Source organism: Panicum hallii, chromosome 7 (assembly GCF_002211085.1).
Source record: "Panicum hallii strain FIL2 chromosome 7, PHallii_v3.1, whole genome shotgun sequence".
Lineage (NCBI taxonomy): Eukaryota > Viridiplantae > Streptophyta > Magnoliopsida > Poales > Poaceae > Panicum > Panicum hallii.
In genome coordinates this window covers 40,777,938-40,805,652 of record NC_038048.1, presented here as the reverse complement: position 1 = coordinate 40,805,652, position 27,715 = coordinate 40,777,938, and the positions used below count along the sequence as shown (strand labels likewise).

Genomic DNA, 27,715 nt, shown 5'->3' with positions numbered 1-27,715 from the left:
CCGAGGGGCCAATTGCACGTCGACACGTCGCCATGCTCATCCACCTTGTGGTGTCTAGTACATGCTCATTAGTATATTGGTGGTCTGATGGTCTCCTTATAGGGCTCATGTAGATTTGACCTCCCTGCTTTCCATTAAGCACTATAAATGTTGCCTGCCAGACCAGGTGTCAACATGAGAGGTACAGGAATCTGTGCTCTACATCCTAGTATTGATTTCATCACGGTTTATAAACAGCCACAAGATCCATCCACATCTACCTGCTGAAAGCCTGAATCCTGTGCCATGTGTGAGCTTTCAGTCGTAGCAGCATAGAAAATGCAGGAGCCGTCAGAAATCGCACATTTACACGTACCAGCAGCTCGAGCAGCTGGTGCATACAGGATTAAGTAAATGCAGGCGAGTCCAGAATATATGCCTGAATCTGCAACCATGTTTTATCTCAGACGAAGTTACGTAACACATTTCGCTCCAAGATTTTTTTCAAAGCTTTCAGAGAAGTAGTGGCACAAGAACAGCATCTCGCGCTGCAGCTAACAGCTGCTAGTCCTCACCTCCAGCTGCGTCAAGCATGTGCGCGCTCTGCGTGGAGTGCTTTTCGAGGCGAACACATGGCTCGCGCACGGACGAACGGCGCCCTCCTGGCATCAGACAGGCCACGGTGCACGCTGAGCTCCGAGCGGTCGCTGCACAGCGAGCACCGAGCAGCAGCAAGAGACAGGTCCTTGATTTTGATGCTGCTCCACCATGCGAGCTAGATACTCCAGTAGAGCCAGCGGGCAAAGGGTTTCCTCCAGTTACAGACGGACACAAACATCCATCCACTACTGGGCTGGCTTGGCTAATGGCTAGGCAGGCTAGCAAGCTCGCGAGGCCCGTACGCCCAGAAAGCTAAACGGATGCATAGACTTCATTGCCCACCGTCCGAGTGCCTAAGAACTTGAATGCTCTCCTCTGTTCTCTTATAAATAGTAGCGAGCTCGATTCGATCGTCCCGGCTACGTCCACCCAGCAGCTGGCCACTGATCAAAGAAACTGTCAAGAGAGCCAAGGAGGAGAGAGGGAGGAAGCCACGAGCAAAGCTAGGCGGCTGGGCCAATGGCGCTGCGCGACGTGCTGCTGTCGATCGCGCAGACGCCGCACCGGCTGCGGAGGAGGGCGCTGGTGACGTGGACGCCGGCGCAGGAGCTAAACGAGGTGCGGGACCGGTCGGGGGCGCGCATGAAGCGGCGGCTCGAGTGGTACGACCTCGTCGGGCTCGGCGTCGGCGGGATGCTCGGCGCGGGGGTCTTCGTCACCACGGGGAGGGTGGCGCGCGACACCGCGGGCCCCGCCGTCTTCGCGTCCTACGTCATCGCCGGAGTCTCCGCGCTACTGTCGTCCTTCTGCTACGCCGAGTTCTCCGTGCGCGTCCCCGTCGCCGGCGGCGCCTTCAGCTACCTTAGAGTAACGTTCGGTAATTCATAAACCCTTTTCCTCATCGCCCTGGTTCCGCGCTGCCTGCAGAACATTCAGCGCCGCCGTTCCTGTTGAAACTACAGCCGAAATCTTATGAGAAAATAAATTCCGTACTAATGTTCTTCCGAAAAATTTCCATGACAAGGTTGGGTTTCTCATCAGAAGTACTTGTAACATGTACCTGAAGATTGGAATGCAATGGTCAATACATGTACCCCATATAAAATGTGTTGATGTCCTAGCAAAAGGACAATAAATAGATTGGACAAAGGAAGCAAAACCCATTTATCTTATTTTGTCAGGCGAGTTCGTGGGGTTCTTTGGTGGAGCCAACATTCTGATGGAGTACGTGATGTCGAACGCGGCGGTGGCGAGGAGCTTCACGGACTACCTGGCCTCGACGTTCGGGGTCACGGAGCCCAACGCGTGGAGGATCGTCGTCGCCGGTATCGCCGAGGGGTACAACGCGCTGGATGTGCCGGCGGTCGCGCTCATCGTCATCATAACCGTATGCTTGTGCTACAGGTAAACGTAGGCACATTACTAAACCATTTAATTTCTAGCTAGTATCACATTATCTTAGTTTTTTTATTTTTTCCTCTGATAATGCAATGTCCTCTTCGTTAGCATGTGGTTCCCCTATATTTTATGATGAGCACAGTAGTACAAGTTCTGTGCGTGCATGACTTGCTATTGGTGTGAGTATGATAGATGACACATGGACGTACGAGTACACACCTGTTCTTTTGATTTTTTTCCCAAAAAAATATTAGGCAGAGATTAGCAAAACACATGTACCAAAAAAAGAAAAAAAACTGGCATTGGGTTTAATTTGCAACTGTTGCAGCACCAAGGAGAGCTCGATGCTGAACATGGTGCTCACGGTGTTCCACCTGCTCTTCTTCGCCTTCATCATCGTGGCCGGCCTGTGGAACGGCAGCGCGAGGAACCTCGTGCGGCCGCACGGGCTGGCGCCCTACGGCGTCCGCGGCATCCTGGACGGCGCGGCCATCGTCTACTTCAGCTACATCGGGTACGACTCGGCATCCACCATGGCCGAGGAGATCCGGGACCCCGCCCGCGCGCTCCCCGTCGGCATCGCCGGCTCGGTGCTCGTCGTGTCCGCGCTCTACTGCCTCATGTCCGTCGCCCTCTGCGTCATGCTGCCCTACACCGAGGTGACCACGCACATATGCAAGCGTTGCCTTCCGATCGATCTAACGACGGTGCTGCTTGTTCTTCCCGGCTCACCGTGCGATGCATTGGTGCAGATAACGGAGACCGCGCCGTTCTCGTCGGCGTTCAGGGAGAAGGTGGGCTGGAGGTGGGCGAGCAGCGTGGTCGGCGCCGGCGCGAGCCTCGGCATCGTGGCGTCGCTGCTGGTGGCGATGCTGGGGCAGGCCAGGTACCTGTGCGTGATCGCCAGGGCGCGCCTGGTGCCGTCGTGGCTCGCCAAGGTCCACCCTTCCACAGGCACTCCTATGAACGCCACCATTTTTCTAGGTACCCAAAACGACGCTGCTAAATCTTTCAAACAGCATCAATTTATTCAGCATTTATTGCAATATGGCTCAGTGAGTGATACTTCGGCAATCAAGATGCAGTAGTTCTGCGTGTTGAATATATTGTTGTCTTAAAAAATTTCTGCAAGCCTAGTAGTATCAGCATTGGAGTAGAAGTGCTTTTTAAATCCCCAATGGGGAGTAGAGGGATTGAGATGGTTACAAACAAATAGCATGCTCTAGCAAGTAATAATGGTTAAAGTCACAGGCTTGTGAACCACAAGCCCCGGAAGATAACTTACAAAAATAAACCTAGTCTAGCCGAGAGTGATACGTATAATAAGCAAACCCTCTCGCCCTAGCTCTGAGCCTTGCTTTTCTTTTCATGCTCTGATATGGACTGCCAACATTTCAGGGCAAATAAAGTCCAAATAACAAGTAGTGTCACCCATGATTGAGATAAACTTATTGTTTCTATAGGTAAAGCAGTTTAAGATTAGTACATGTAACTTTAGTGAGATCAAGGTCTTATGAATTTAACATATCGGCAATGGTATATTCATGTTCATAGATGTATCACAAGATAATGCAGTCTACCAAGTACATTCCAATGCACTTGCCAGCATCTTTTTTTCTTCACAGTACTTTCTAGTTAACTGTCAAGCACTTTGGTTGCCCAGGCTTCTGCACTGCATCATTAGCACTCTTCACGGAGCTGCAGATAGTGTTCGAGATGATATCAATCGGGACACTGCTGGTCTTCTACCTAGTGGCCAACGCACTCATCTACCACCGGTATGTGAAGGTCGGCGTGAACCGCCCGCTCCATGTCCTCCTCTTCCTGCTGCTCCTCACGCTGAGTTCTCTCGGCTTCTCCCTCTTGTGGAAGATCGACGGGTGGTGCATATGGGGGATGGCATTGTTCGGGGCCATCTCCATAGCAATCACCACAATCTTCCATTGCACAGCACGGCAGGACATCGCTGGACCACCATCAGAATGGTCGGTCCCTCTGATGCCCTGGCCTGCTGCTGCATCTGTCTTCCTGAACGTGTTCCTGATAACCACCCTCAAGATGAGGTCCTATCAGAGGTTCGGCATCTGGAGCCTTGTTATCATAGTCTTCTATGTATGCTATGGGGTGCACTCTACATACTCTGCAGAAGAAAATGACGTCAATGCAATGATCCATCATTCAAATCTGGACATATCTTAGAAGTAGCAGGGTAATTATATGCCACAAGTTACATTTGAGCTCAATAGATAGCAATTAGTCCATCTTGGAAATGGTCCCAGGCCTAAAGAAGATGGTGCAAAAGAGAGGCTTACTTTTGCTTTAGGTTAATCCCTCCTTTTTCCTGCTTTTGTGCTTGCTGATTGGCCCAAAACTATTGGCATGTACCTACTTTTTTTCTCAAGGTGTATATGCAGGATTGTGCGAGGCATGTGTTTGTTTGACCAGAGACCTGAATTTATCTATTTTCACCACAACAAATGGCAAGGCAAGAATACAGGAAAATATCAAACACCAGCAGAATGACTGATTTGTCCAATCTAGAAGTTGCTTTCAGGTGCAACTAGCCATACCTGCAGATGGAACAGGAGATGATGATACAAAGCAAGATAATCGTATCCAAGTTTACTGGAAACTCTATCCAAAAAAATGCACAAGATTTCATTTGTGTAACTAAGAAAAATCACTATTCATGCAACATGGGAAGATGAATTTAAAAGATGTTCCTTTTCTGTTTAACTCTCACGGAGAGAACTAGAGGAAACTGAAATGCATATTCTGTGTTCAGAGTAATTAATGATGCTATTTCACTCACACTATTTCCATAACCATATAGCAAGGATTCACATGGATATCATTAGCACATTGGTACCATTCACCTTTCATGTAATACAATTTGATGCCTAAATGTTACTCACCAAAAACAAACAGATCGTATGCGCACATCCTCTACTGGTCCAAGAAAAGATGTCACTAGAGAATTCTCACAAACAGCCATGGCAGAAATGTTCAGTTTTGGGAACTAAATAAGTAGTGCTTATGTTATAAAAGAAAAGAGACCACACAAGTCTCAAAAAATACATGGTTCATTGTGAAAGAAGGGCATGTTCATGGTATATTGCACACAAAGGACCCGCGAGATGAAACTATTCAGTAGACTAGGCTTTTAAATAATGTTATCCGATAAACCTAAATAATGCTTCTTATACAGAATTGTATTGAAAGGACCACACACGATGGAATTCGGAAGTAAAGCCGAACATCATGGAGTGAGTTCCTGCTTTCAAATCAGCGTGCATCGTCGAGTCAATGTGCATACCTCAATTTTCATTTGTTGATGCTAATCTCAAGTGGTAGCCCAATTGTTGAACAGCACAGTTAGCTAAAGGAGTGGATGCCAGCATACTAAGGAGTAAGGACCACATCGTATGATGGTGGTCCTAGATCATATTCAAGTGGTGCCTTCATCTGCAGCAAATCCACTGACACCAAATGGAACTGTTTACATTGGGGTAGTGGACAGATAAAACCTTTCCTTGTATGAACTTATAGTATTCGGAAAACTTTAAGTACCCATTTAGTGTTCTCACTGGATAAGGAGACGCTAAACAATAACAAGATAACTGTAGCAGGTCGCGGGATATCTGAAGTTCCAAACTATTGCCATTCGGAGTATGTGCACACAGCAACATATTTGTTAAGGAAAAGGAATGAAAGGACAAACAGAACAACAGAATTGTTCACAGAAACAGACAGAAGTGTCCGTTACACAAGGAAATACATAAAAATAATAAATAAGATAGCATACATTATCCAAAGAATCTTATCTTTCCTAACAAAAGTCGGTTAATAAAGGATAAAAATGAAGGTCGGGATAATAGCCTATAAGCACCGCAATGAATCCCGATCAAGCATCTAATAACCAACATACACTATCATGCGGTTAATAGAACATATTCACTTCTGATACCATGCAAATTCTCAAGTAGAACATGTCATAAGAAATGACCTCGTTATATAAAGAAGAAAAATTTAGAATTCATCTCCAAGTTTGCAATACCTGTACATACAAGTGAACACAAACTTTTGTCTCTGGTCACTTTTGTACAGAAATCTTCATATGCCCATCCAAGTTTTCTTGAGGATTTTACCTTGGGTACCAATAATTATTCAAAAATCAAAATGTATATATGACGCAGCAATCATCAACCCAAGTAATGTTAATGTGCGGGTTTTGGGGTACAATATTGCCTGATCCTTTTCCCGTTTGGAATTGCTTGAAAGGGTCACCAAAATACATCCAGCTTCAGGATAGGCTTATATTTGGTACTCCAACTGGATATGCTGAATATTCAGCCCCACAAAGTGAAAACTCTAGCAGAACTATAAAAGCATGCTACTCTGCCGGGACATGACTGAAAATGAAACCTTGGCATGACTCGGTTCGAATTTCAAAACAATGAAACATATAGGCTGGCCCAACCATCGAAGTAAAACCCAGTAGTGAGTTCATTCAGCGTCTCAAAAGAAAAATAGGAAAGATACTACCAGCCTCAGCTGAAGCACCAAGGAACTAGCAAAAGGAGAAAAAAAATACAGTTGCTAACAAACGACATCTCCAGTTCATCCTTGTGGTTCCTAGATTCAGTTTATTATGCAAAAGGTAACAAAGGTTTTCATGCTGTATGTCATTAATATAGCAGAGACATGTGCGTTCTTTCTTCTCAGGTAAATAAAAGTCCAGGTACCCCAAACACAATTGTCATCCACATTCAATGTTCTAAAGCTGTTATTTTATCATTGTATATGTTACTTTTTTCAGAACATAAAAGTTAACAAATTGAAGCAAAATTGACATGAAAATGGGAAGATAACTTGTTCTTCTTCCATAAAAAAAACGCTCTTTTCAGCAAATACAAGACTGCAAAGCACTAAGATTTGTCCACTTCAACTACATCACAAATCCATCCCAGCTACTACATATGAACAGCTCTAAGAAACTCCTAAACACAAGCCGTTACGAAACGAGGACAAGGAAGAAAACTTGAGGAGACACCTTTGCGCCACCACTTTACTCCAAGGCGTCGACGATGCGGCCCACGAGCGCGTCCATGAGCCTCCGCTGCGCATCAAGGTGCCGGAGCGCCATCTCCATCCGCATCCTCTGCGTCTCCCTGGCGGCCTCCATCCTCCTCTCCTCCGCCCGCAGAAACCCCTCTCCGATGGCTCTCAGCGCCCCCACCACGTCACTCAGTCCATCCTCGTCCCCGGCATCGTCCCGCCTCCTCTTCCTGGGCGGGGAGGCGGGAGGGGAAGGGGGAGACGGCGGAGAAATCGCCGGCGGTGGCGATGGGGACAGGGACGGGGACCGGGACTGCGACTTGGAGAAGAAGGGCGGGGAAGGACCATCAAGGAGATCGATGGCGTCGAGAAGCGGGCAGGGGCGGCGGCGGCTGGATCGGAGGCGGCGGCGGAGCTTCTCGACCTTGTGGCGGCACTGCCTGGCGGTCTTGGACGGGGCGGCCGCGGCCACGGCGGCCCAGTCGGCGGAGGTCAGGTGCTCCCGGCCGACGGTGAGGCGGCGCGCGGTGTAGGCCCGCGCGACGGCGAGGGTCTCGTCTGGCGTCCAGCACGGGGGCGGCACGCGGCGGCCGGAGGCGGGGGCGGGGGGAGAAGGGGAAGGGGAGGCCATGGCGGGGGTGGACCTGGCGTGGATGGTGAGGCGGAGGCGGTGGTGGAGGACGGCATGGTGCGGTGGGTTATAACGGAGGCGTTCCCCTTAGGCGGCAACAGGTGGCGGTGGGCGCACGCGGGCGGCGGTGGGCGGCAGCGGCGGCGGCGCCAACCGCGGGGGCGTGGGGGCACCTTGACCGACACCCCGCGCGGCGCGGGCCGTGCGACTCGTAATATTTCGCGGTGGGCTCCCCTCCCGTCCCCCTTTCCGGCCGCTGGGCGGCTGCGATGCGTCGCCAGCGGGCGCTGGTGGAGGACGGCCGTCGGATGATCACGGGCGAGCCGTGGATTCCTCTCTTCTCCATGGCTGCCGCTGCCTTGCCGCGATCTCCACCGGGTTTAAACTTTTCCCGGGGGGCGAAATGGAATTTGTCCTCTGGGGCGAGCGGTGGTCACGTCCTGTGCGATCGGCCGCGCGTGGCGGCATGCGGCGCCGTGCGAGGTGCGACCTGGGGGGTACGAGGGGTGGCGTGCGGCAGCGGCAAGGCGACTCGCGCGGCGCGGCCTCGGCGGGCGCGGAGGGGCCGTGTGAAACCGACGGGGGCGCCGAGCCGCCGATGCCGACGCGCGGCGTGGGGGCGACGTAGCGTGCCGCGTCCGCGTGTTTCGTGCGCGGGCGGGTGGAGCGCGCGACGGAGGGATCGGGACGTCGGCGTCGTGCGGATGCGGTGGGCTGTACACGGTTGACACGGGCCCCGGTGGGAAGGCCGGCTGCGGCGGCCGCGTGCGTGGTGGGTTTGACGAGGGGCCGCGCCGCGCTGCGTGCGGCGGCCGCCGGCCGGGAACCGGCAGCGTGGAACGTCGCGCGCGTTTGAGACGGGAAAGCGCGCTGCCGACGCGGCAGCAAGAGTCGGTCCGGGCACGGACCTCGCTCGAGTTAGCCATCACCGGCAGCTCCAGAAACTCCTGACCAATTGGCATACTAGTACGTGATGGCAATAGTCCAATAGAGCAGAGTCCGAATCAATTGTCAGTGAAAAAGGCATATTTCTTCACTCTCTCCGGACGAGCTAACTAGCTTATCATAAACGTCACATATTTGAAAACAGAAGTAGATAAATGAACAAGTGCTCCATCACCGGTTGAGCTCATCAGCACACAAGACTGTCGATGCGTGGAGCTCATCAGCAGCATCTGACCAGGACAGACGCACGGCGTGGCCAGTGAATCTGGCAAACAGACCCAACGGAGAATACCACAATCACATTCGCGAGAGCATATGACAGAATCAGGGTATCTCCATATGATCTTTCTTATAAACACGCCATGTTTTGTACATTTAGTCCATTCCATGTTTACACTGTTCTTATACAAGCTCAAATCAGTAACACGAAAGCAATACATCACAGCTACCACATGAAGCCATTCAAGAAACCAACCTGGAGGCATAAGACAAAAAATCACACTACCTGTTTGAAGCTCAATGCTTGTCTTCAGGGGAGAATGCTGCTGGCTATAATTCTCGAAGCGCTCAAAAAACAGGATAAATTAAGCCAAGTTAGCATGAAAACCAAGTAACATCTAAACCGCAGTACAGAGTATAAAAGATTAAAAATGCTAGCATGCTGGGGAAGACAGAAAATAATAAGCATCAACAGCTTCTTTGATAGTAACATTACTACAAACATGAAAAACAGGATAAAAGCAATGGAATTTTGCTCAGGCACTCAAATGGTCAGATTAAGAATTCTGAAACAGATAGTGATGACATATTTGGCAGCTTGCTTGTTCTGACTTCAAAGAATCTTTGGTTGAATACTTAATTAAATATAGTTAGACTAAGCTATGTTCTCTTTGTGTTTGCTTCAAAAATTGAGAATGATTCAAGACCCTTCAGTTCAGAACTTCAATGCAGTATCTTTTTATTACTATTTTCAAGAAAAAATGTTTCCTTAATATGCCTGCTTTCAGATCTCACCCATGCCCTGTAAATAAATAACAATCTCCATCTACCCCCTGTTTCTCAAATGGGCACCAGATCAACCAGTCGCAATGTGCTGATTCCCACATAATGGCCCCCAGTATCCAAATTGAATGATGCCATTGCATATAGCTGGATAAATTATTCCTTCCATGTAATCAAACATAGTTTTGCTAGATCTCATAGCACCATAACCAATTTCCTTTATTAAGTCCTATATTCCAGCAAACTACTAACACGAGCACTAAACAATGGCTGGCAAGTACATTGATAAGCACAGAATGTTGTTTCCAAATACTGCAAAAGCCATCTCAAAGCTGCCTCTTCAATGATACTAGATACTGGCCTCTCTTCCTACTCAGCGCCACCACTAGAAATATGTAATTTCAAGAAACCAATTCAAGGCCAAAAATATCTTAGACCTCAGGATCCAATAATGTTATTGTGCCTAGTCCATTTGATCAAATAAACTCAAAATTAAATGCCTTAAACCTTAGGACCTAATAACTTTACTGCCCTAGTTCAATTGATCAAATAAACTCGAAGTTAGCAAATGTGTTTTCCTTGTAATGATTCACACAATGATGGAACCAGCAGTTTGTAAGCTCTCTGCAGTATAGCTGGTATTGGTACCTTTCATCTACTTTGCAGAATGCCAAATAGCATTAGTTACTGTTGAAACACAGTAAACTAGTATATTTTAGCAAAGTGCGACATCATTTGATAAAAAAAAACTATGCAAAACAATCATGAAGGTATCACAAATTTGACCTATCAAATATATCCCCCATGTGATGGGCTGAAAGCCAAGTGTCCCGAGACTGAGTTAAATGTTATGTCATAACCCATGGTAAATAAAATTATCATACAAATTATGGTATCAGATAAACCAAACTTTTTCTGTAACTTGATCAGTTAGTGTGTTATGCCTCCAGCAAGATTCTTGACGCTTGCAATCATCCAATGCCCATTAAGCTCAAAAATGTTATTAACCCATGCTCCATATAGCAGTTCAAAGAAATTTCATAGATGGTGGGTGATCAAACCAGGCTGATCAGTGTCGGCACTGCTTTTTTTTTTTACCTGGTGCCTTGTGTAATGTGTTCTATAAAGTCAAAAGTATCACAGGGCTATACTCAAATTTCAAATGTCCTTTTGCTGCAAATTCTGTTAACTTAAACTTTGGGGAAGCCAAAGTAACTGCTTGGTGAAAGAACTATATCAGCTACACAAGCAGTTTCTCTCAAATTTTGGCAACCGATAACACCATGGAATCCAACATGGAAGGGGTCCAGAATTTAGGTCTGACCAATCAACATTCTGTCCAAATATTGATCCTCTAGAGAACAGGTGAAGCATGCTAAGAAGAGAAGGTTTTCAGAAACTAGCAGCCTTACAAGAAGCACTGCTTGTAGAGCTTCATTTGTAAGTCTGATCTTTGGCCAGCACATCACAAGATGGAATCTCCAAAAACCTTGAATTGCAGAAACTACCTCAAAGTACACTCCATAACTGTCTCAATAAGGTTATAGAAACACTGGAAGTAAACATGTCGAAACACTTATAAAACACCATAGCTGGCCCTTATGTTCATAACTCTTGACCAAATAAAGCAAATCCTTACATTACATAAACAAGCCAGAACATCCTCCAGACTAATGCTTCAACCAACTTGATGTATCTGGCTTCTTTGAACATGTCTTATTTGAAAACATTGCCCAGACTTGAGTACTTGGCACTTCTTTTCCAGATCTGTAGGCCTCAAATTCAGAAGCTCCATAAAATGCAGGCCTACACCAACTCCTACGATGCCAAATCTGTTCCACAAAGATGATGCGATGCCAAATCTGTGTCATTAAATTAATTCATTGTTGATCCGGACTTCCCACATCTTTTGACACATGGAGAAACATTTGCCACCCCCAGCATTACAATTAGCACCATGATGTGACAGTGAAAGAGAGGGGGAGTGGTGAAAATAAAGTATGCACAATGAACAAACTTTTTTTTTTTTGGGGGGGGGGGGGGGGGTAAGGAAATATAAATGAGATTCGCACCTTAGTAATATGAACTGGAACCGCTGCCCCCATAGTAGCCACCACTGCTGCTACCTAAACTACGGCCCGAGTAAAGTGATGAATATGAACTCCCACCGACCTGCTCAAATGGAAAATTCAAATGAATTGAGGAAACCAAAAAAAGGTAGTAAACAATAGAGTTGATATTTCAAATATACTCACATCAGATCCACGAGACGCATAGCTACCACTGTAACCTGATGAGTACATTCCACTAGCATCACCACCGCTAGCAGAACCTGCATGAGTTGATGCAAATTGACATGAAAATTAAAATAAGTGCATGACCAAAGGTGCCCTAGCAAATAATAGAGCTTCAAGACCATACCTCCATAACTCACACCATGACGGCTGCTACCATATGCTGAATCATGACCAGAGATAGATCGACTGCCACTATATCCCACATGTGATCGTCCAGGCCTATAAGTGCAAAAATACATAGCATATTGAATAGAAGAAAACACAAGGCAAAAAAACAATACTGCAACCTCTAATTGTCCACCAACCTCTCACTATATGTATCTCCATATCGAGCACTGCTACCACCAACGTCATAGTCCAACCGTGCCTTGGACTGACGAACACTGATGTCTTGATACCGAGGCACATCATCCTTGACAGAACATCAACACAATTAGGTTAATTCAGAACCACACCACAAGTTCTGGTCATTTAAACAAATAAATCACACTTACCATATCGGCATATGGACGCTTTGATCCAGAAATGGTGTCATAATCACGGCCCCGACTCTCCCTATAGGCCGGTAAAGGCCGGTCAAACTTCCCACCATAACTATCATCAGGATATGCTCGCCTATCAGAAAGACGAGGAGCGCTACGTGGACCTAGGTCTGAATAACCTGATCCCCGGGATGAATAATCATCCCTGAAAGAGGGACGTCTATCAACTGGAACTCTTGGGCTGTAGTCAAGTGCAGCTCTGCTCCTTGGAGGAGGAAGCTCGTCACGCCTCACGTATTCTCTCCTTGGACTTCTCTTTGGGTAAACTGGAGCTGTCCACAAACGAAATGTGGGAAAATACATATGGGTGTAATGCATTACACTGTAACAGAAATAAACCAAATGCACATAAAGCCTGCAAACCTGGAGGCCTCCTGTCATAAGATCTCTCTGGAGGGGGCAAACGCCTAGCTCTATCTGGCATTGACATAACAGGTCGCTTATCTCTAATATCAACAGGCCTCTTCAATGGATGGCTCCTGATGGGCGGTAAGCGGCTGACAGCAGGCCGAACAAGACGTGGTGGAGGCCTGCGAGGTGGAGGAGGGCGAGCATACGGTAAACGGCCACCTCGGGAAGCACCATGCCCAACTCTAAAATTTCCTCTTAACCCATGCTTCATTCTAGGAGGTCTCTGTAGGGGTCGCGACAATCTAGCTCTTACTTTTGCCTGAACCACAGGGTTGTACTCATTAGAAGGATTTGCAAGATGACATGCATTGAAAGTAGAGCAAATATTTAAATGGGTGCTGCAAATATAGTCGCATAACAGACCTTGTGATCGCCTTCACCAATCTCAGAATTGCTTATCCCTTCGGCACATGCAACAGCATTATCATGAGTATCAAAGGTAACAAACCCAAAATCCTTTCTCTTGGCAGCCGGCATATTTCGAGCAAGTTCCACTTTCTCAATAGCTCCATACTTTTTGAGATATTTCTTAACTCGGTCTTCATCCCATGAGGGAGAAAGGCCATCGATAAATACAGTTCTGACCTGAATCATAAACAATAGAAATCAGGATGCAACAACTTCAATGATAAATGGTAGATATCTGAAACTATTGGGGACAAGAGCTGATGGACAATCCATGTTAGGAAGTTTTTTAACCCGCAGAGCCACTTAAAGTTGGAACTACTGTGCAAAATTAGTCACCTGTGCCATTATTTCATCATCAACTTGGGGGTAGGAATCAGCGAAGGAAACCTTTGCACTACGATCAACTCCAAAAACTACATCCCTTTTCTGCAATATCCTGAAAGCATCCATTGCTTCAGGTCGAGTAGAAAACTCAAGCAAAGCATAGCCACGATTCATTCCTGGATTATTGCTATCCTCAACCAGTAGTAAATCATCAAAATTCTCTACTCCATAACTCTTCAGTTTGTCCTTCAACTGCAAATGCCAAGACAAGTCATTTCTTCAACAAAGAAGCATACAAAAATCACAAAAACAACTCTCAACCATCTTACATGTTCTTTTGTCCATGTTTTGCAGATATTGCCAACGAAGAGTGTATCATTATCATGACTTGGAGCAACACCACACTGTTTACCCCGCACCTAAAGTATTAAATAGAGCATGAAGTCACTTGTGAAAAGGATATGACGCAAACACAAAATAGTCAGATCTTAAAACCAACCAGTGGATTCTTTAGCTCTGAAACAGCACGCCTTGCTTGCTCCACAGTTGCATATCGCAGGAAGGCAAAGCCTTTGTTCTTCTTTGTGACAGGATTCATCATCAGACGAACTTCAGTTATATCACCAACTTCACCAAAAACCTTCCTAAGGTCACTTTCTGTTGCATCTTTATCTAGCCCACCAACAAAAACTTCAAACTCCTTCCGCTTGCGGTGCTCTTTGACCATTTCACTATGCTCTTCGTCATCCACATCCACATGATGTTCTTCATCAGCATTTTCATATCCTTCCCCCTCGCCATCATCGCCACCTTCATCTTCCTCGTCAACCATATCAGTCTCCACTTCAACCACGTCTTCAGTATACTCCACCTCTTCATCACCATCCTCATATTGCTCTTCGTAGTGCTCCAAATCTTTCTCATCGTAGTCCACAGCAGCCTCCTCTTCGTATTCTGGTTCGTCCTCAAACTCTAGTCGTTCACCTTTGTCCTCTTCTTCATATGTTTCTTTCACAGCTCCCTCATCTACAAAATTGAGTTAACCATAAGGTCCATCACATCGTCTTAACAAAAATTGCACAAGATGTGATGCATAGAGCAGAGCTCCACAACCACAATCACAGCAATCGTATAATCTTTCTTGCCTGGTTCATATTAATCCTATTGTATGAAACTAGGCAAAATCAGAAGTAGCCATTGTCAAAACAGAAACTTCATGGCCACATATGCATCCAGCACCCATCTCGCCATCAATGGAATGAACAAAATCTACCTAGCGTTCATGCTACTCAAGTAAGGAACTACTATTGGAGCAGAATACAATCACACAAGCTACCACAAAAATCTAAATCCTTACAGGCCATAGCACAGATCACAAATGAAGTCAACATGCTATGCACAAATAGGAGCGGAACACAATACCTTCCGCGTGGTTGGCACCGTTAGCTGTGGCATCGGAGCCTTTCTCCTCCACCGCCGGCTGTTGCGACGGCGGCGGCGGCGAGGGCTGGCGCTTCGGCTCCTCGACCATCTTCGGGGCTTCCTCGGCGACCTTCACCTCCTCGGCGGGCGCCTCCTTCGCATCCTCCACGAGCGGCGCCTCCTCCGCAGCAGCCTGCGCCCTCCCCACCCGGCCCCTCGTTGCCGGTGCCTTCCTCGCCGCGGCGGCGCCGCCTCTCCTAGACTTTGGCGGCATCTCCCACGTCACAGCTTCGACGAAAAATCACCTAGAAATCACCCCCCCCCCAAAAAAAAAACGTAGATTTAGGGGAACCAGGCCACGAATCTGGGGTGCGGAGGGTGCAATCTTCAGTGCGTACCTCGTGCTCTCGCAGACCGAATTGGGGGGGGGGGGGAGGGGGGTGACGAAACCCTAGCGCCGGAGGCGAAAGGTGCGCCCTTTGGATTGCCGTGACCCGACACGGAGGCCTACGTGGCCTAGCCGCCTAGGTATTCTTTCCCCGGGGCAAATCCGTGTCCTGTCAAATTGGACGCCGGAATTGGAGTTAATTACGGATTTGCTAACAAGTCGTCTCGCTCTCGATGACCGCTTCCTGCGGGATGGAGGTGTTCTGGTCTTTTCAGGTGGAATATGGTTTTGCGTGTAAGTTGGTGTTAAGGAATTTCGCTCTGCCGTCTTTCGGAATTGTGATCAAGTCTTTCTTTAAAATAAAATATATTCTTTAAATTTAAATTAAATAAAATGAATCATGGAAACTAAAAATCTTAATCTAATCCAATATAGTAATAAGTTCTATGGTACCAAGTACGATCTGATAGAAGAATGCCAGATTTTCTTGTACCATTGTATTGGTGTTGATTTATGCTCTTTTTAATGAACAAATTTTTCATCTCCTAAAGCAATCTCGGATCTTTATGAAGTTTAGAGTTAGAGTTACTTGTAATAGGGAGTTTAAAGTGGAAGGTGGAAGTTCTCAAGCTTAGAAAGATATATGGCTAGGCTAGTGATGGTGGCGAGTATTAGGGGAATAATGAGGTTATTGCTTTGCCGCAAAGTAGATGGGGTTTGCCATGGGGATGACATTGTGAATACAAAAGATATGTATTGACAAGTCTAACGATATAAGAGTTGTCGGAGATGGAGGACACAACAGAGACATGGGCGGTTCGACATTGAAGGTAGGAATAATGAAACATCAACACTAAAAATGGATAGTGCGAGAAGGGAGAAAATGCAGAGGATGGCTGATAGGCAACATTGGAAAACATAAGGCAATGATTATGGCACGTGGGTGGATGAAGGCAGAGGTAGCGATGCTTGTAAAATGACAAATGCTTGATAAGGTAGAGGAGACAATAGGTTTATGTAGAAAAGGAACGAGAGATGCTATGCCTTTTTCTCATATGGGTTTGGGTATGACATATTTTGGTTATTGTCAAAAAAATAGTTAAATCCATAGATATACGATTTTTCTTTATTATAAATTGAAATAGTGTGTAACATAAATCTTCAAAAAGCTATCAGTAGAGATAATATACAAAAATCAGCATCAAAACAGAAATTATCCATCATAGTTTCTCCTATTGATAAAAGCTAATCCCACACGGTTGCAATGCAACTTCGAATAAACGTGTGGTACTGTCGGAGGAAATCTCCAGCCGGGTGGCGGAATGCACCCGCCTAATTCTAGTCTAGGATGAGTTTGGGGGAGATTTAGGAACGCTTGATCAAAGGGTAGATGAACACGAAAAAGACGCAGGGATTTAGAGTGGTTCGGGCCGCCTGAGCGTAATACCCTACGTCCACTTGTGAGTTGTATTGCTTGATCGTAATACCTTACGTCCACTTGTGAGTCCTTTGTGTCCAAGAGAACTCGTCTCCAAGAACTTTTTTTTATAACGAGCGCACTCTCCTTTTTATAGACTAAGGGGAGTGCATACGCTAAGCGAGGCCCCGACAGGTGGGCCCGGCTATATATTAAATAACGCACCGACTGGAGCCTGTAATACGAGAGATATGGAGATCTTCCTCTCCAGCTCCTTCCTGTAGTCCTCTCGATCGAGAAGTTGATGTGCGTATCTACAGCCAGGATATGGTCATGTGCCGCCTTACCGGCACAGTGCCTGCTATCAGTATTACGCACGGTGGAAGACGTGCTGTCTTTGTTGGGCTAGTACCCTCTGACAGGCGAAGGGGCCGCGTTGACCTGCCGCGTCGTCGCCTCCGTGCACACTGTGGGAGCGCATGCCTCAACTCTCCTGCAGCAGACCATCATCACCCCTTGCTCACACGCGCGACGCTGTGAGATGACTGTACGCCGCCTGCCTGCGCACAGTGCACAGTGATGCGACGTGCCGCCTTGGAAACAGGCGGGCTTACCGTGGTGTCAACATACCTGCCCAGTGTGTCAGTGGGTAGGCCACGACCTGTCTTGGGCGCGCGCAGCCCACCTACCCGTATTTAATGCGGTAGTTGGGCTGACGACCCACGGAGGGCCTTCTGCCACGGGCACGTGGCAGGGTTGGCCCTGCAATCGCCTCCCTGGTAGCTTGAGACAGCACGTGGTGGCTCCGGACCCGTTCCCAGGGGAAAGGAAGGTCCGGGCCCCCGAGGCCAGTTCGGATGGACATGCCCATTAGGGTCTGGCTCCCACACGTGGCGCCGCCGGACCCCCCTGGGGGTCCGGGCCTGTGGAGGCCATTTTAAAGTACCCTGCCCTTGTGGGTACGTGGAGATGCCAGACCTATAAGAGCACGAGGGGAGTTCCGGAGACCATGATCCCAGCTGTCAGGCTCGTGCCGTACGCCTCTTCACCCAAAGCGCAAGGGCAAGGTCACAGATAACCTTGCGCCCATCTGGTTGGACACTCTGTTAGATCTCCTCGCAGCGGACTACCACGACCTTTTGGTCATTGAGCAGCTCCTTGGCGATGATCGAGGAAAGGCGGCCGAGCATGTGGTGGCGCGTGTCCACCACAATGCGCTTGGCGCACACGCCGGAGCCAAACACCATCGTGCCCTTACCTGTGAGGCGGCAACGGTGCGCTAAGGGTTCCGAGGAGGTACCCCTGTCCGTATGTACCGACGGGTACCTATTAGCTTTCTATTTATTGTTATGTCTAACTAAAAAATACATGAAACTCTATCATATTGTACAGGTTGAAACACCTATCACAAATATATTTGTTTGATGTGTAAAGAGAGAGTAGAGTAAAGTGCACACAAGCTACGTTTTATGTTTCGTACTAAAATGGTGTGTGGAGTGGGTGTGTTTTAATATGTGTTGAATTTTTTTCTTTATCTATTTTTAAAGCAAGCAAGGTTTCTTGCCTCTCATTTTTGGTTTGATCCACTTATCTTATTGACAAGATGGATCTGTTATTTTGGGTCGACGTCTCGTCCGCAAAGTGTTTTGGTCCGACTTATCCGTCCACAACTTGATCTCATCCGAGACTCCTACCCAACTCTTTAAATATATTTTCTAATTTTAATATACCTATTCATCAGACAAACTTTTAATATGATTTGGGATAATGTATAATTTGGATGCTAAGAAAACTTGTGAACAAACAAAATGACATATATATTTTGAAGGAAAATGAAATGTCATATATTACACATGTTAAGAATTATTTTTGGACCATCAAAAAAGCTTCCATTTTTTCTTTGTAATTTGTAAGAATTGAAAAAGGCCCATTTTTTGTGTACCATTGTAAGAATTTTGTATTTGGAAAATAGGCCACTGTGGATTTTCCTTAACGTAGACATAATTGGAACGTACTTCGGGATAACATTTCCTCACTTGTTTCTGATGACATACCCACATGGCCGCATCTGAAGTCCCAAAAGCCTATGCCGCACTACATCCCTAGGATGTTTGGGTTTAAATTCATGATCCATGAGAAATTGGAATGCTAAGAATGTAAAAAAAAAACTCATGTGCATTCAATAGCTCCTTGTGACCTGCTAGTTTCTGTCTTTATGCTACAGTTTATTGTTTTATTCGATTGGTGCAGCTCTAATTCCTGCAATGTCCATATATCATGGAGTATACTTAATCCTTCGGTAACCACTCTATTCTGAATTGCTCCTAGCCTGATTATTCTGATTTGATACTTGTGGTTTGTTTAGCCTAGCTAGCTAGCTAACCATTCATATTCTTTAAAAGAAATCTTATATTTAAATTTTATAGTTGCCTAAGAAGGCAAAATGTAAATATGTGATGTTGCTTGTTCTCTCTCTATTGTGGTATTTAGTTGCCATGTCAAAAATGATGGACTTGTATTCTTTACTCCAATTGTGTCATTGTGTGGTTTTCATTCCTGTGTGAGTCTGTGACGAACTTGTAGATTGATTAGTTGCATATTTGTTCGATACTGTTAATTGTCTATAATACTTCCATAATTGAGTTGGTGCCATGATGGACTATCACTATATATCATCCCCGAAACATAGTTCGAAGATATCAGATAGAAAGCAACATAACACTAGCTCCAACAGGTCAAGGCATAGAACGAATAAATGGAGGATAACACCAAGGTGAGGTGAAATTTTAAGGCAGCCCATGGATGTGGCTACGCCAAAAATTTAATGAGTCATTCTAGAATAGTAGTGGTAACACAAGAAAAATAAAAACCAACAAAATTCCATCTAACCTTTCTTCTAAGGTTAGGACCCCAATGACCTGCTACCAAATGCACCACTAACAATCCAGGCACGCTGCCTCCCTACCCTGATCAGGTGTTAGATACACACATCGGGCCGCCTGGGACACTACAGGCTGGATTTTGTATGGTCCGCGGCAGAGTCACCCCTTTCCACTCTGATGGACTCTAGCATGGTCCCCAAAATCTCAGATGCGAGGCTGTCGTCCAGGGCATGATGTTCTGCAGGTTTTTCCCTACCATCCGGCTCATGCAGCAACCCTCCTACATCTGTCAACGAGATCACATCTTCCATTATAACTTTGGCAAATATTTCACCCAGGAACTTGGTCGCTTTCGGCGCATCAGTCACAGCATCTTCCAAGGTGGATATAACATGTTGGAACCTAACAAAATAGGCAGATTATGAATAGTGTGGCTTTGGTAACAAGTCATAATTATAGAATAGACTTTTTGTCAAATGCAAATGGACCATACCCATGGAGTAGCTGCTGCTGGCTTAGCAATTTCTCTTGAGATTTGCACAAGAACACCAAAAGTTTGGCCAAGAGTTCCCTTTCCAGGTCTTTCCTTTCGAAGGAGTCATTGATCCAAAGTGACACGAGTGAAGGGTAAAAGCTAGGTGCATTGAATTCTTTCATGCACAAAACAACCTCTTGCTCGTCCTTAGCACTACAGGGTAAATATTATGTTAGTATAATGATAAGATTATGACAATCTGAAACTAAATGGGAGGTTCTATGTTTGTCCCCTAGGCTGATCATCTTCCCAAAAGTATCAGACATATTAACAGGCAACACCACACGTAACATTTTAATTATTATTCATTTAATTATGTACTTGCTCTACACACAAATTTGTTTTGACAGCCAATAATTATGCATGTGTGAATAGATGTTATATACTGTAGTAAAGAACCATTGTGAAGTGGACGAAATAAAATCCTTCTTTTTTACAAAAAGTTAAATCATACTAAAAGACGGGACTCATTACCTAATTTAAAAATGTAGCTATCTAAAGTTTGAATATACTATCAGTTATGGCAAAATATTTTCTACTAGAATGTAAAGAAAATATTACTATATACAACATGATACAAGCATGTCATTTTTTGAAAAAAAGGGCAATAGCTACATGTGATCATCTTCATCATCATACAGATTAAAAAAAAGAATAACTAAATGTGCTAAGGTGCTAACAGATGACTACATATCAGCATATATTTCATAAAAATTGAGAAATGTAAACAACTATAGCGTTTACAACATATAAATAAATCATGATAGATGAGAGCTTGCCTGTAAAATTCTTTTATGGTTAATATCGATTTTTCTTGAAGAACCTCTTTAGGAAATGTCTGCGCTTCAGCACACATCTCCTTTCTGACTGTGGATGACGTATGTGTTTGACCAACAGTTGATAGTTGAGGTGAAGCATAATCTGATGTTCCCCATGATGTATTACTAGATTTGAAGTTTGTTCGATTACGAGCCGCTCTTGTAACTAAACCTTCTCTTGAGTTTTCCAATGATTGACCATGATAACTGTTCAAATGAACTTCTGGCAAAATATCATTTGAAATAGATGGCTTCCCACAAAGCAACATTCCTTTTCCTAGATCACCTTGAGGACCAATGTGAATGGATTTATCAGAACGCCTTTGATAGTGTGGAACTGGCAAGGCTCTATTCGAAGGATGAGATTTATCATCAAGATTAACATTATGGGATCCATATGAAACGTACTTGTGATGGTCCACGAGATGACAACATAGAAGATCCACGTGTGCTATTTTCAGGAGGCCCTGGTCTTAACCCAGAGCTTATGCAGGCAACAGATGAGTTAAAGTTAGGGGAGAAGCTAAACCTATTTGATTGGCCGAACTTATGTTTTACTGCATCCTTACGGACCTCATCGATCTTTTTTGGCCCTTCCACTTTCCTTCTCAGCCTCCACTTGTTTTTCCTAAGGTCAATCACATCTTCCAGTATAAATCTTATTCGAGATGATAACTTTGAATTTGCTGACAGTTTCTGTATAAGGTCAAAATAAATGTCCATATGTACCTTTGATCTGGGATGATCTATCATTTCCCCGATTGTGCTCATCAATTTACACAGAGCCTCTAGATCTTCCTCATCTGGGTTTTGATACTCACCTAACAATTTATTTATGCATTCATGCATTATTCTCTCAGTCAACATTTTCTTTTTATACAACTCCCCAACTAATCTAATATTTCCTAGCATGCGTCTGCGTGCTCGGATCCGTTTCTCTTCTCTCTCCTCTTCAGACTGTTTCATTCCACCCTCTTCCGCAACTTTATTTGCTTCAGCTCGCTCTCTTTCACCTCTCTCAAATTCTTCTTGGCATTTATTTAAAAGCAATCGTTTGAACGTGATTTTCTCATCATCCTTCACAAAGTTTGGTAGGTCACCAGCCAATCGAAAACAAAAACTAGCATACATTTCACAAAATGTGGGTTCCGTCAAGACTTTGTCAAATATCTGAGATATCACACCAGTAAGTGTGACAATATTGTCAATATTCAACTCTTTGACCTGTGCAAAGAGTTTCTCAAAATTTTGGGGTGTTAACTTATTCAAAATACCTTTCAACTGCCTTTGTTTAGCCTCTTCCTCATCAGACACCTTACCAACCTCATATTTTTTCTCAGCTTTGTGCATAATTAGCATAGATACTTGAGATGGTGATAAAATACTCTGAGCATTAGTTCTATGCTGCCATTTCTCTTCAGCAGAACCACGTGACATGCTACGTTGAGATACTACTTCTTTCACAACTCTAGAGAGAACCTCACCACTATATTGACTGATGAATGGCTGGTATTGTGAAAGATTTCTTGTATATCCATACCCAACACGCTGTATTGCATCCCAACTAGAAGAGGTAGGCTGATAAACATTGTCTAAAAAAGAGTTACGTCCAGAAACATGAGAAGAAAATTGTTTTCTCCATTTATCATCATCAAACTTGCTAGCCATATGACGGTTAGCTCGGGAAGTTGCTGAACCTTGATCTTTAATCCTTGCATGGTTTGGATTAAGCTCGATAGTGTCAATAAATGGAGCACCAACATGTACACTCATTACAACTTCACAAATATCAAATCCAATCTTGAAACCTGCAGGAAGTTCGATGCAGCTTTGTGCCAATGTTAAAAGAAAATCCTGAGGGTACCTTTTCTGCTCAAACTCACATTTATTATTGTTTACTTCTGCTCCATTGATAGAATACATATACCCAAACTCTTTTAACTTTTCAGTAGAATTTCCGGTTGTATCTTCCCAGTCAAACAAATCAGTCTGGTTCTGGTTATCAGTCTTGCAAGTTGAACAAACTTGTTTAGCATCCAATGAACAACTCCGCTTTAAGTCGAAACTCTGGACATCATGTGGGTTATTAAATCCCTCAACGTTCTCATTCAAGGAGTTAGCTGCAGTATTAAGATCATAATACTTTTGTCCACTAGCCTTAAGGAGCATCTCCTTTCGCTTTTTTTGTTGTCCATTGATATTTTTGGCTTTTGTTGATTCCAAAGCAATCTTTTTTGTTTGCACCAGTGAAGGTGCAGCAGTGGAGCATAGATTAGATATTTTTGAATCAACATTGTCATGCCCTATCTTTCTTAGGGAGCTACTTGAATTAGAAATAGGTGCTGAACTCTTTACATCTATACTGCTATTCTGCTTGTTCTTTGGTTGAGATGTTACAATTTGTGCATCCAATAAAGGTTGTTGATTGTTGTTTGATGTTTGCATATCAATGGATATGAACTGATGCAAATCAACTGATTCATCACATGCATGAAATCTTCCCGATTTGGCGACACCAATGCGTTCCTCTGATCCAAAAGCAATACCTGGCGTGGTCTCATCTACTTGTTCTGCCTTTGACACGGAGCACATCTCTTTTTTGGTTACATCATGTTCTTTAATCAGAAAGTCCTGATTCTGCAATGGAACTGAACCATTAAGTTCTGGATTTGTTTCTAGAAAGGAAACTAGATTCACCTTCTCCTTTCTTAGACCTTTTGTGAGTGTAGTAGATCCTGGAAATTTTGATGGCACCATTTCTTGTGTATAAATTATTGGAGGCTTCCCCAAAATGCTATTGCCTTGATATTTAGAATTCTTGTTAGTCGGTGATGTCACGTCAATATTGGAAATGAGTGAAGTTTGAATACAAACAACACTATCACTTCTGCTTGAAGCCTCAGTACATGATGACTCGAGGTTTAATTGGGACGATGAACGTGTTGTAATCATTGATAATTCTTCCATCTCACTAGGCTTTGCTTTTACTGAAAATATACAACTTGTAGCAGATGTCAAAGGTTGGTTACCAGTAGAGATAGTTTGAGGGCCCACAATTGGTATGACATGATCATCTAAAGCTTGTTGACTTTGTATCTGTTTTGTTGGAACTTTCTGAGATATTGAATTACAACTAATATCAGAAGTTATATCTGGAGCTTTAAGATTCCCTTCGGCAGAAACTAAATTTGCAGCTTTAGGCGAAATTGCTAGTCCAATCTTATGATTGCTTTGCTGATTTGACATAACAGATTCACCAGAACACTTTAATGGCACCTCTTTGTTTTCAACAGGGAATGTAATAGGTGGCTTTAGCTCAACATGAACCGGAGTAGATAAGCTTGATGAAAGTAATCCTTTGAAACTAGAGACTTCTGAAGCAGTATGCAAATTGGTCACTGCTCTGGAACTAGCATCAAGCCAGGATATCGGCATTGGAGGTTTCATGGAAGTAATTGGCTGGTTGCTATTAGTGGAGTCAAAGCTATGAATCAGGGGCTGCATTTTGGAGGAAATTTGCCTAGTTGCAAGAGGGACACTAGTGGTGTTGGGAAGATAGATAGGTGCTGGGTTGTATGTGTCTAGTCTAGGATAATACACTTTCTGAACTAGAAAAAATGTTTGAACAGGCTGAGGTAGCTGGTTTATATTATGTAGAGGCATCTGGCTAGAAATAGGAATACCCATAAAGGAATAGCCACGTCTATCCAGCATCAGCTCTTCGTGTGTCTCTGGATGTGTTATCTTGACAGTTCTCTTCTGTTCATTACCACTTCTAGGATTCTGCTGGGATAACTCTTGTGCAAATCTAGCATTGCCAAACTGAGGAAGGTGACAATTAGCTGGAGGGGCACATCCAAAGCCTTGTCCTTGGTGGATGAAGGTTTGCTGATGCAATGCACGAGGCTGAGTACCATGAACAAACATCGGTTGTATGTGAGGTGCATTGCCCACAGGGATGGTCATTCTCACAGGTAAGGAGCTAGATACACAACCAATAGACTGCATTTGAAAGCCTGCCCCCCTGAATTCAATGGGCACTTGAGGTTGCTTCTGCTGGAAAGCCACATGCATTGATCTCCCAGGCATTGGAAGCATAAATTGTGGTGGCGTCAAATTGGGAGTATAGGAAGCTGGAATTTGCACACTTATCTTAGGCTTAGTAGAAGGATATTTATATGTAGTGTCAAACTGGTTGGTATGAACCCTATCTTTTATTTCTTCTTGGTTTTTGCACTGCTGTTGAGTTGGGGGAGACGGAGTTCTGGGAAATAGCTCGCATGAATCCATGTACACCTATGAACCGTATAGGATAAAAGTAAGCAAAACAAGTTGTAAAGCAACTAAGAACAGATTGGTTGAGGTGCTAACTCTGCTGGTTGGAGGAATAGAATTCAGCATTGATGTCCCATGTGATTCAGGAACACGAACACTCTTATATTTGTCAATTAAGTCAGCTCCTCCACCAATAACCAAGTTATCTGTAGCTTCTTGCTTTTGTTGCTCATGGGTAGATAATGAAACTACATTAGGCTTTTCATATAATCCATAGCAGGCCTGAATTCGTCACATGTAAAGGTAAGTGCAAAATAGAAGTACAAATAATTTCATTCAATAAACTAAATCATGAAAAATGAATGGACCTTTGAATGTTTGTTCCCATTGAGATCAGGAGGGGCTGGGGATGTGCATGTAGTAGTATGCTATAAGAAGATCAGGATGAAGCTTTAGTGAATAGCAAAACAAAAGCCAACACAAAAATAGGTGAATATGGATGCTAGCACATACTTGCTTGTTAATAACTCCTGGGCTAAAAGTTCCAAACTGAAGAGTAAATGCAGTGGATAAATGCCCTGGAGCAAACATCATCAGAATTCAGAAGAATGTAATCTTATCTAACATTAATCAATTTAAAATGAAACTAGCTGACTTGCTATTGTAACCATGTTATGCCGAAAATAACCTTTTGTGGGTATTGTTGGGATCAGCGAATCTGCCACCCAAGTTCCTTCGGCAGAGATTGAGTTTAGGACATCAATCTGAGTAGGCACTTCGGAAGATTTCACATTATCTATTGACCCGAAAGATGCTAAAAAGGGAGAGTCATCAGACAATTTCACTAAGAGAGAGCTTTAGCAAAAGAGTTTATGCTAAAATATTAGCTAAATCACATGAGAGAAATGTAATATGTTCCTAACTAACATTATGATCTCATCAATATGTGCTAAAAGTTTATCCCAGGAAAATATGTCATGCTTACGAGCTCATATAGAAAATATTAGAGGAAAAATAATAGAGTATACCCTTGCATGCTCAATAGTGGCATGATTTGCATCCACACTCTTTTATGCATATCAATTATTTAAGAATGCATATATATATATATGAAAAATCTATTCTGCACGCACTTGTAGCTACTCCAACATATGTTTTTCATGGTGTAGAACGTATCTGACCCAACAAAGAGCATGTACGTGAAATATGTGATCATACTAGAACATCTATGATGGTATATACATTGGGTATGTGATCATATATATAATATGTGGATATACTAATTTTTATATACTAGCACTAAGGTATAATTATAATATATTTAAAAATAGGGGTGTTTTTGAAATTTTTTGTATATATTCTTTTGAAGTATCTTAGAATTAGTATATGAACATACTGTATATATATTTATATATATAGGATGAGTTTTATCTAAACTTGCGTGTAGCTACTCTCACCATCAATATACCACTGTGTGTATGTTCACATACTTATTTATCACTTTGAGTATGTTCATGTACTAATTCTAAGATACTTCAGAATGATATATACAAAAAATTTCAAAAGCACCCCTATTTTTTAAATATATTATAATTATACCTTAGTACTGGTCTATAAAAATTAGTATATCCACATACTGTATGTACAGTCACGTACCAAATGTATATACCATTATAGATGTTCTAGTATGATCAATACTTCATGTACATGCTCTTCGTTGGGTCAGATACGTCCTACGTCATAAAATACACATATGAAAGTAGCTATAAATGTGTGTAGAATGGATTTTTCCTATAAACACACATATGGGAAACAATTGCAAAATCACACGTACCACGAGCATTTGCACCTTGGTTCGCTGGCTCCACGTGCTCAGCAACAACAACATCGTCACTCCCAGCAGGAGCATAACTACTGGCATTCCCCTGGGTCGGTGCACCCACCGGTGACCTTGGCCTGTACTGCTGCTGCACACTCCCGAGTCTCCCGCTGCAAATGCAATTGGCACACCGCAACCACACATAAACATTATAATCAACATGCGTCATCACGGAGATCAAACACGTGGCATATGTCTTACCTTCGGTATAGTGGCGATCGCGGCCGCACAGCCGGAGCAGTGCTTCCTCGGCCGCTGGAGACGACCCAATGCGTGCCGATGCCGCTTCCGCGGCCGGTCCTTCGCGCGGTGGAGGTGTGATCGTTCGATCGATCCGACCTAAACTGGTTCCTGTACATATATCCCTGCTTCAATGCGATCTCTACGAAGAAATAAAAGAGGATGAAGCTTTCGCCACAATAAATCCAGATGATCAGCTAGGGTTATGCTGGAAACAGGAAATGAGAAAGTGCAGGTAAATAACAGGAGAACGAAAAGTGCAAG

At 44.3% G+C, this 27,715-nt stretch overlaps 3 protein-coding genes and 1 pseudogene across 8 annotated transcripts; 1 reads left to right on the top strand and 3 right to left on the bottom strand.

Moving 5' to 3' along the window:
• Positions 1 to 1,098: 1,098 nt before the first annotated feature.
• On the top strand, positions 1,099 to 5,279 carry LOC112900792 (cationic amino acid transporter 6, chloroplastic-like). The gene is made up of 5 exons (XM_025969591.1): positions 1,099 to 1,456; positions 1,761 to 1,983; positions 2,306 to 2,636; positions 2,730 to 2,961; positions 3,641 to 5,279. Exons 1-5 carry the CDS (start codon positions 1,099 to 1,101, stop codon positions 4,174 to 4,176), a joined length of 1,680 nt encoding a protein of 559 aa, XP_025825376.1. The 3' UTR covers positions 4,177 to 5,279.
• Positions 5,280 to 6,755: 1,476 nt separating this feature from the next.
• On the bottom strand, positions 6,756 to 8,113 carry LOC112901331 (extensin-like). Its single transcript, XM_025970226.1, has one exon. It carries the CDS (start codon positions 7,664 to 7,666, stop codon positions 7,046 to 7,048), a length of 621 nt encoding a protein of 206 aa, XP_025826011.1. The 5' UTR covers positions 7,667 to 8,113; the 3' UTR covers positions 6,756 to 7,045.
• Positions 8,114 to 8,940: 827 nt separating this feature from the next.
• On the bottom strand, positions 8,941 to 15,519 carry LOC112901330 (nucleolin). 6 transcript variants are annotated; one of them, XM_025970221.1, is made up of 13 exons: positions 15,416 to 15,519; positions 15,018 to 15,322; positions 14,095 to 14,621; positions 13,925 to 14,014; positions 13,608 to 13,847; positions 13,227 to 13,448; positions 12,816 to 13,122; positions 12,405 to 12,724; positions 12,216 to 12,322; positions 12,035 to 12,129; positions 11,869 to 11,945; positions 11,686 to 11,785; positions 11,084 to 11,445 (listed from the first exon to the last, which is right to left on the bottom strand). In XM_025970221.1, exons 2-12 carry the CDS (start codon positions 15,289 to 15,291, stop codon positions 11,687 to 11,689), a joined length of 2,358 nt encoding a protein of 785 aa, XP_025826006.1. In that variant the 5' UTR covers positions 15,292 to 15,322; positions 15,416 to 15,519; the 3' UTR covers positions 11,084 to 11,445; position 11,686. The 6 variants fall into 6 exon arrangements, with proteins under 6 accessions (XP_025826007.1, XP_025826010.1, XP_025826009.1 ...); XM_025970222.1 differs by lacking the exons at positions 11,084 to 11,445; positions 15,416 to 15,519 and adding an exon at positions 8,941 to 9,177 and having other exon boundaries at positions 15,018 to 15,291; XM_025970225.1 differs by lacking the exons at positions 11,084 to 11,445; positions 15,416 to 15,519 and adding an exon at positions 8,941 to 9,168 and having other exon boundaries at positions 15,018 to 15,291.
• Positions 15,520 to 19,829: 4,310 nt separating this feature from the next.
• On the bottom strand, positions 19,830 to 27,380 carry LOC112900791 (annotated as a pseudogene).
• Between the last annotated feature and the right edge of the window lie 335 nt (positions 27,381 to 27,715).

Coding starts and splice junctions, on each gene's coding strand:
- LOC112901330 (XM_025970221.1), bottom strand. CDS start 15,291: ATGCCGCCAAAGTCTAGGAGAGGCGGCGCCGCCGCGGCGAGGAAGGCA. Junction 13,123..13,226: donor TTGGTGAAGGCGATCACAAG/GTCTGTTATGCG, acceptor CCTGTGGTTCAG/GCAAAAGTAAGAGCTAGATT. Junction 12,130..12,215: donor GGAGATACATATAGTGAGAG/GTTGGTGGACAA, acceptor TTGCACTTATAG/GCCTGGACGATCACATGTGG.
- LOC112900792 (XM_025969591.1), top strand. CDS start 1,099: ATGGCGCTGCGCGACGTGCTGCTGTCGATCGCGCAGACGCCGCACCGG. Junction 1,457..1,760: donor CTACCTTAGAGTAACGTTCG/GTAATTCATAAA, acceptor TTATTTTGTCAG/GCGAGTTCGTGGGGTTCTTT. Junction 1,984..2,305: donor ACCGTATGCTTGTGCTACAG/GTAAACGTAGGC, acceptor CAACTGTTGCAG/CACCAAGGAGAGCTCGATGC.
- LOC112901331 (XM_025970226.1), bottom strand. CDS start 7,666: ATGGCCTCCCCTTCCCCTTCTCCCCCCGCCCCCGCCTCCGGCCGCCGC.